This window comes from Lolium rigidum, chromosome 1 (genome assembly GCF_022539505.1).
Source record: "Lolium rigidum isolate FL_2022 chromosome 1, APGP_CSIRO_Lrig_0.1, whole genome shotgun sequence".
Lineage (NCBI taxonomy): Eukaryota > Viridiplantae > Streptophyta > Magnoliopsida > Poales > Poaceae > Lolium > Lolium rigidum.
In genome coordinates this window covers 355,347,542-355,356,644 of record NC_061508.1, presented here as the reverse complement: position 1 = coordinate 355,356,644, position 9,103 = coordinate 355,347,542, and the positions used below count along the sequence as shown (strand labels likewise).

Below are 9,103 nucleotides of genomic sequence, written 5' to 3'. Positions count from 1 at the left end.
GGGCATATCTCCAACATGATCGTGTGCACGGTTCTACCAAACTTTGAGTTATTCTACCCAAAAGAATATGTATCAAGCTACTCTTCTATATTCGTAAGTAAGAATGAATAATCCAGCAATTGCATAGGCTGCTATAGTATCTCCTCATATGGCTTATGCACTGAATATTTTTGTTTAATTTAACACGTCCAAATTTATATGCCTCTCTTTTAGTCTTTTTCTTTCTCATGTGATCACTGTTGTTTCCTAACTTCAAGTTATGCATCATCTAATCTAGCGTTCCACTTGACGCGGATTTCAGAAATAAAAAATGACAAGTGTGGGTTTTCTCTACAGCTAGCTGGTACTCCTAAATCCCTTACTTCTGAAGAGACTTGTTATGAAGGTAACTCTCCTCTATAGACAACTCAGTTTTATATTATTATATTTTAGTATTTGATAGTTGGAATCACATTAAGGACATGCTTGCCATAAGCAAGTTAGCTGGTAGCAGATAAACAGTGTTAGCTTTCCATGCGTAGAGGGTATATTGGATTCGTTATTTGTCATGGAAATTTAATCATGGGCCCACTTTATCTTTTTGTCAATTACAGAATCTGCGTGCAAAAAATCCTTATTGTTCTTATCATGACAGATATTCGATTTTAAGTTTTCAACATATTTCCGTGCATACTTTTGTATGAAAAAATCATAATCATAATGTGCTAAGTGTAATTCAATTCGTATGCCCTTCTTTTTCTATGCACCCTTTCTATATGAGATATTTTTTCAGCGCTCATGGTTTTGCTAGACTAGAATGACATACTTGTAATTTGCCAAATTAGATTCAAATGCAAGGATAGTCTTTCGCCACTGTTAGATGTATATGGCTCCTCGGCTGTGTTGGTCCTTTATTGAGGTAATTAGTTTGCACATTTCTGTTGTCGTAGAAACATGTGTTGGGTTCACTTTTTCTGAGCATGTTATGCTGCTTAATGCCATGTATTATTGTTAGGTACATAGCAATAAAAGAACATAATCATTTTTCAGAACTAGCAAATTGTATAAGGTTTCACTGTGGTGTTCTATGTGGTCTACAGCTGTGTTGGATGATGGATATCTTATTCATATTTTTTATGTATTGGCGAGTTCCTTTTCTATGTAGGAAACATACCACGAAACTAAATTCGAGATTCATACCACTACTAGATCCAACATGCTCATGATGGGATTTGTAGCATAGAAAACAAAAAATTTCCTACCGCAAGAACAAAAAACAAGCCAAGATGCAATCTAGAAGATGGTAGCAACGAGGGGATCACGAGACTAACCCTTGAATATTTCCAAAGCCTACGAGATTAGATCTCGTTGTTGCAGAAGATGATCACTTGCCGCTTTCAAAAGCGCGTAGAAGATCTTGACGGTGCCACAATCGGGCAACACCTCCGTACTCGGTCACACGTTCGGTGTTGATGAAGACGACGTCCTTCTCCTCGTTCCAGCGGGCAGCGGAAGTAGTAGATCCTCCTCAGAATCCCGGTAGCACGACGGCGTGGTGGCGGTGGTGGTGGAGAACTTTGGCAGGGCTTCACCTATGCACTGCGGGAGTATTATGTGGAGGAGGGGCGCTAGGGTTTGGGGAGAGGGGGGTCTTGGGCTCCGGCCACTAGGGGGGTGCGGCCAAGGTGGAGGCTTGAGTGGCCGGCCCCCCTCCCCTTGCTCCTGTTTTTATAGGTGGAAACCCCCAAGAGTTGTAGTCCAAGTCTTCGAATAAGACCCCAACACAAAACTTGCCATAAGGACGAAACCTACTCAAGATGGGACTCCTACTCAAGGTGGGACTCCCACCTTTCCTTGGGAAGGGGGTGGCCGGCCACCATGGTGGAGTCCACCTGGAACTCCTCCCCCTTAGGGTTGGCCGGCCCTGCTAGGTGGAGTCCACCTGGGACTCCACCTTCCACGGTGATTTCTTCCGGACTTTTCTAGAACCTTCTAGAACCTTCCATAAATGCACCAGATCATTTTCAAACTTGGAAAATGACTTCCTATACATGAATCTTATTCTCCGGACCATTCCGGAACTCCTCGTGATGTCCTGGATCCCATCCGAGACTCCGAACAAAACTTCGAACTCCATTCCAAATTCCATATCTACTTAAACGACATCAAACCTTAAGTGTGTCACCGTACGGTTCGCGAACTATGCAGACATGGTTGAGACTTCTCTCTGACCAATAACCAATAGCGGGATCTGGAGATCCATAATGGCTCCCACATATTCAACGATGACTTAGTGATCGAATGAACCATTACATACGATACCGATTCCAAGGTTTGATCATCGGTATCTCTATACCTCGTTCAACCTCGTCTCCGACAAGTACTATTTACTCATACCGTGATATGTCATCTCTTATGAACCATTCATATGCTTGCAAGCTAATTAGATGACATTCCACCAAGAGGGCCCAGAGTATATCTATCCGTCATCGGGATGGACAATATCCCATTCTTGAACCGTATGCCTCAACTCATACTTTCCGAATACTTAATCCCACCTTTATAACCACCCATTTATGCAGTGACGTTTGATGTAATCAAAGTACCCTTCCGGCATAAGTGATTTACATGATCTCATGGTCGAAGGACTAGGTAACTATGTATCGAAAGCTTATAGCAAATATAACTTAATGACGTGATCATATGCTACGCTTATTTGGGTGTATGTCCATTACATCATTCATCAATGACATAACCTTGTTATTAATAACATCAAATGTTCATGATCATGAAACTATGATCATCTATTAATCAACAAGCTAATTATACAAGAGACTTACTAGGGACTCCTTGTTGTTTACATAACACACATGAATCAATGTTTCGGTTAATACAATTTTAGCATGGTATGCAAACATTATCATAAACACAAAGATATATTATAATAACCATTTTATTATTGCCTCTTGGGCATATCTCCAACAGCTCATCCTGTTTATATGCTAATAAAATGGCAATGCTAACCCTTCTAGAGCCTACTATTTTTACAATTGATATGTTATTTATCAATTAATACCTGATATCTCCACTCTTAAAAAAGTTAAAATGCTGAAGTTAGGATTCTAAAATCACTTGTTCTGTGCAGAGTGTGCCAGCTATTGAAGCAGATTTAGGGATGGATTCGATGATTCATTTCAGTAGGAGAAGAAAGATCGAGCACACCCTTCTCCTTGTCGTCCCGAGTACATCCAGGTATTTTTCCCAGTTCTCTCTTCATTATGGTTGGTTGCTCCTTTTATTTTATAAATTACCTAGACAATTTTTATAAAGAAAGTTTACCTAAGTACATAGTGTACAGTAATTGGTTACTTCAACAATCTCATATAGTACATGCTTCAATAGCTTAAGTTAATGCAATTAGACACAATATTTTAGCATCAGGGTCTGACCTCCTAATTTAATATCTCCATATGCAAACCTATATCACCATGACCTCTGATGCATAACACCATCAGTACCTAGGTACCCTAGCTAGGCCCGAAGATTTTGTAAGCACTTCACACAATGGGGAGCTTGCTTTGTGAAATTGGGACCTTTTAGAAACAATCACAAAGATATTATATTATAAGCTACTTATGAATTATGAGTTATATGTCGGTGTAATATATTTGGATGATCATGTATTTATTGGTTTGTATCAGTAACATATTTTTTATTATACGATAGTGATGAGAAAGAGTGGAAGATGAGCATGCCACACAGATGGGCAGTGATAGTCTCCCCTCTGTTTTTTAATCTACTTTAATCACTTTTTGATACCAGAAATTATTTTTTATCCAGCAGGTGCATATGCAAGATGACAAGGACAGAAGAACATGTACATATGCAAGGTGACAAGGACATAAGAACATGTACATATGCAAGGTGACAAGGACAGGGAGAACACAAAAGTTGGTGAGCAAAAAACCGGTGTTCTTTTAATGCTTCCTTTGTGCTATCTAAGGCGACATTACAAAGAAAATAATGAGGTTGGTCGTAAATTTGCAAGTAGCCCAAGAACAATATGGTTATTCTCTCAGGGCGACGTACTGATATTGGAGCAGAACGTAGGAACAAAGGAGCGAGCAGATTGAGAGGGGCCTTGGCAGGGACGATAAAGCATATAAATTATCGGACATGCGAAGAGCTCTTCGAGATATAGGGCGTAGGCACATTGCTAGCGAGGTTGGCAGGCAATGTATTCTCTCCACCTCTAATACCTATTGGAAAGTACTTACATTTATAGCATTTCTTGGGACTGTAATATTTTTTTGTTTCAAAATGATTTTTTATTGAGATGGGGAAAGAGTTCTGTGTTAGAACAATCCTTGAGATGATGTAGTTTTTGAGGGTTTTGTAAGATTGATATAAAGTGGATGACACATGGAGTCGACCTTGAGGGTGGAGGGATACTATTATCTTGAGTTTTTATATATGCGGTAGTAGTTGATGTGCTTTCAGTAAGCAAGTTTGACCGGTTGCTTCCTTATAAGGTTTTTCTGCGAGAAAAATATATTTAAGGTTTTAATAGGTTATAATTATGCTTTTGGCAAAATAGATTCAATTTCCTTGGATTTTTACAATAAGTGGAAACAAAGTTCCTGCTGCCACCGTATCCGCACTTCATTTACCAACTGGGCACCTGTCTACTTATGAGGATACATCGCTGACCAATGTGAGGCGTGCGTCGGATACAAGTCAATGTAAACCTCATGAATCATGACACCGGACATTGCAGTCCAAAGGAGGTGCTGTCATGGGCCACGGCTACCGCGATGGACGCGAGAACAGAGCAGAGGCCTTCAACAGAAAGTGTGATTGTGGTCAGCTGCCGATCTGCTGCCTCCGAGGATCCAGCGAAGGTGAAAATAATTAATGCCACTTTTTTAGATCGGGTTCAATTGATGATCGGATTTTTTTTCTGGAGCAGGAACCCCACTTGCTTTGTTTCTAAACTTGATTTTCCATGTTATATCTTGGTGTGAGTGGCTTTAAAGATAAGTGCTTTGAAAAGTACCTATATTTGATTTTCTCCATTCCCCATGGAAAAGTTTGGTGAAGTTTTTCACCGGTGTGTTGCATCAGGTAGCAAAAGCTAATTACAGATTGCACAATTAAGATTTCAGATGGTTTGTGTCATCATGATATGTTAGTTCGTACGTGCTAAATTCAGCTACGGTTACATATTGAGCTTTAAGATAAAAGCTGGCATTAGTTGGTTAGTTAAATTTGTATGCTCGTGTATAAGAGTTTTAATGAAATTTCATAGCAATTAATTTTTTATGGTATGGAACGCTGCCGGAAACAATCCCATGCATTTTCTTTGACATCTTATCTTTTCTTGATGTGGTGTTCCGTTTGACGATCCCTTGCAATATCATCAAGCTTGCACGTATTGGCCTATTGATGCTGTCTCTTCACGGTGCAAACAAATTTAATAAGTTACTCTCCTTTAGCAACCATCACCAACGCACGCGGATTCAGAGTTTGACCCTCGTGTCTCCCAAAACGAACATCTCCTCAGTTTTATTTTCATTGCAACACACAAGCAAATGTTCTATTAGAAAAAAAAATATTCATGTTGTCTAACAATTGTTGACAGATATTTAAAGAAATGTTCATTATATTGCAAAGATATTATGTTTCTAAAAAGGTTTACCAATTTTTTTTAAAAAAATCATGCATTTCAAGAAATGTACATGTGAAAATTATATATGTGCATTGAGAACTAAAATTTAAGGATCCGTGGCAACGCACGGACATTTATACTAGTAAAAAAAATCAATTTTAGAATTTCAAAGCCTTGGTTGGAATGGAAAGGAGTATTTCAACAACCCAAGAAGAGAACACAAAAAAGGAAGGAATGGAAATTATGGTAGCTGCGCGGCTGGATCCGTCGGCACCGTGGGATCCTCTTACCCCGCTGACGGGCGGGCCCCGCATCACAGCAGGATAAGAGCACGGTTGGCCTTGGCCACAGACAGACAGACGGACTGCCACCTTCCGGCGAGCGAGCGAGCTCCAAGTTCCAATGGCCACCACCGCCTCCGCCTCCCCGGCCCTGCACCTGCTCCACCCTACCACCTCCTCCCGCCGCCGCCATGGCGGACGCGCACGCCTCGTCACCCCACGCGCCTGCTCCGCCCCCACCCGCCGCGGCCTCATTGCCGACACCGCCACCGCGGCCGTCGCCGCCGCCGCCGCTCCCCTGCTCCTCCCTCGCACCCCCGCGGCGCTCGCTGCGGAGCCGCTGTCAGAGTGGGAGCGCGTGGGTCTCCCCATCGACCCCGGCGTCGTGCTGCTCGACATCGCCTTTGTCCCCGACGACCCCTCCCACGGTAACTAAAAATCTAATCTTCATGGCCAAACGCCATGGCTCTCTCTGAATGTTTCAGCCCATCTCATCTGAAAGTCTCCGCCGCGGCCACGGCCATCAGGGTTTCTCCTGGGGACGAGGCAGACGATCCTGGAGACCAAGGACGGCGGCGGCAGCTGGTTCCCGCGCTCCATCCCGTCGGCGGAGGACGAGGACTTCAACTACCGCTTCAACTCCGTCAGCTTCAGCGGCAAGGAGGGGTGGATCGTCGGCAAGCCCGCCATCCTGCTCCACACAAAGGACGCCGGAGAGAGCTGGGAGAGGATACCGCTCAGCGCACAGCTCCCTGGGGACATGGTAGCTGCATTTTTTTCTCTGTTATATTATCTTTGCATTGCTTACTTTTATGTCCAAACAACTTCAGTCAGTTAAGGGGAGAAAACTATGGTGATTTTTTCGGGGGGCAGGTCTACATCCAGGCCACCGGGGAGCAGAGCGCCGAGATGGTGACCGACGAGGGGGCCATCTATGTCACCTCCAACCGCGGCTACAACTGGAAGGCCGCCGTGCAGGAGACCGTCTCAGCCACTCTCAACAGGTAGGGTACAAAGTTCTGCAGAACAATGTCTGTCTGTCCAACAGAATTTATATTGACAGAGTTCAATGAGTTTGCAAAATCACTCAACTGCATTTTGGCTATCAAGCTCTATCGACACTACTAAATTGTGTTTGACAGACCATGTTACTCTGATGAAAATGGTTCCATCCAAATTTTTCTCTGGCTCAACATGATGTTGCATCTTAGCCGGTGCTAAATCATGCATGTCATGTGTGACTGAGTGATCAAGGCATGCCATTGTTTGCTGTGTCGTCTTTGTCTCTGCTGCAGAACAGTTTCGAGCGGCATTAGTGGTGCGAGCTACTACACTGGCACTTTCAACACAGTGAACCGCTCGCCTGACGGCCGCTACGTCGCAGTCTCCAGCCGTGGGAACTTCTACTTGACATGGGAGCCTGGGCAGGTTCGGTTTCTACCCCAATAACTGATTCGGGTAAATTGTCTGTCTAACCTGAGGTTTGCTTCTGAAATATCTATCTATCTACACCTGCGCGCAACTGCAGCTATACTGGCAGCCACACAACAGGGCAGTGGCGCGGCGGATACAGAACATGGGGTGGAGAGCAGATGGTGGTCTCTGGCTCCTCGTGCGCGGCGGTGGACTCTTCCTCAGTAAAGGAACTGGGGTGAGAACTAGCTGATCTTTCAGCTTCATCTGTTTTATCATGCAAATTTATTAGATGGGCAACTAGCTCATCTTTTCAGCTTGATCAGATTAGCTAGCAAACATGTGCAAATGCAGCATAATGTAGTTGTAAAACTGCCTTTCAGAACTCATCAGCAACCTCTAATTACGCTCCATTTCCACTTCCAGATAGTTGAGGACTTTGAGGAAGCTTCGGTGCAGAGCAGGGGATTTGGAATCCTCGATGTGGGCTACCGCTCAAAGGTAACAATCACTGAAATGAACTGCACTTGGTGTGTGTGTGTGTGTGCCTATATGACAAGTAAGATTGAATGGGTGGTTCCGTTTTAATCACAGGATGAGGCGTGGGCTGCCGGAGGGAGCGGCGTACTGCTGAAAACAAAAAACGGTGGCAAATCCTGGGTGCGCGACAAGGCCGCCGACAACATCCCCGGGAACCTATACTCCGTAAAGTACGCATTCCTATCGACTTCGGTCTGCAGAAGATATCATTATCTGTTCATGGTTTCAGTTTGTTTCTTGTTTGAACTGAAACTCTGAAAACTTCCGTGGTGTGATGTTGCAGGTTCATTGGTGACAACCAAGGGTTCGTACTCGGGAACGACGGCGTCTTGCTCCGATACGTTGGCTGAAGTAAAGGGAATCACCACGGCTATTTAAATACTTTTTGTACTTAAATGATCCATATGTATACCCCCATGTCAAAGGCTGCTGACTGTCCCAAGATTCCTCCTAATGCAAAAGAGTGTAAATCTTCCCTGTCTGTTACTTGACTGATGATGATGGTTGTTTCCAGCATTCAAAGAAAGTAGTACTTGAGCACATTTGTGTACCTGAATCTGATATTACATGAAAGAAGCTTGTAAAGTGCAAACTAATGGTTATTTCCAACATCCAGAGTATGAGATATGCACACCTTAAGGACCATATATATTTGGTAGGTATTTTTCATTCCATCATCGACCAATTGATTTCGCAGAATACATACCAACAAAATGATTCTCAAACAAGACGAAAGTTATTTCGACGTGACTAGAACACTTTTCACAGACTGGCCACAAATTATATCAAAAATTGCTATTAGCTCCCGAGCTCCCTGGAGCACTTTAAAAAAAATCGAAAACCAACATCACTCATACTGCAATTAGAATATCAACAAAAGAAGATGAGCTCAGAGCACTGAAAAATCATGTGCACATTAGAGATACTAGTACCGAAAAATCATGTGCACATCAGAGATACTAGTGCATTATTTCACCAATACAGGGAACATAATATATTCAGCATGCATATATCCAAAACCTAACTAAGACAACCTGTCTTTTCTTAACAATTTGTTGCGAGTGCACAATCTGCTTTTCTCGATTCAAGTAAAAAACTTGAAGTAAAGGGGTAGTACATCTTAAACCAACATATGCCGCGACATTCAGAAACCGCAACATTCAGCAGTTTCAGAGTGCACAACTCTGTTTTCTCTAAAAAAAAAACTGTTTTTTTCCTGGAC

At 42.9% G+C, this 9,103-nt stretch overlaps 1 protein-coding gene across 1 annotated transcript; it reads left to right on the top strand.

The window, feature by feature from the left end:
- Positions 1–6,029: 6,029 nt before the first annotated feature.
- LOC124702377 (photosystem II stability/assembly factor HCF136, chloroplastic) lies at positions 6,030–8,473 on the top strand. The gene is made up of 8 exons (XM_047234518.1): positions 6,030–6,356; positions 6,456–6,691; positions 6,802–6,932; positions 7,224–7,356; positions 7,457–7,579; positions 7,768–7,842; positions 7,936–8,051; positions 8,165–8,473. Exons 1-8 carry the CDS (start codon positions 6,050–6,052, stop codon positions 8,229–8,231), a joined length of 1,188 nt encoding a protein of 395 aa, XP_047090474.1. The 5' UTR covers positions 6,030–6,049; the 3' UTR covers positions 8,232–8,473.
- Positions 8,474–9,103: the final 630 nt, after the last annotated feature.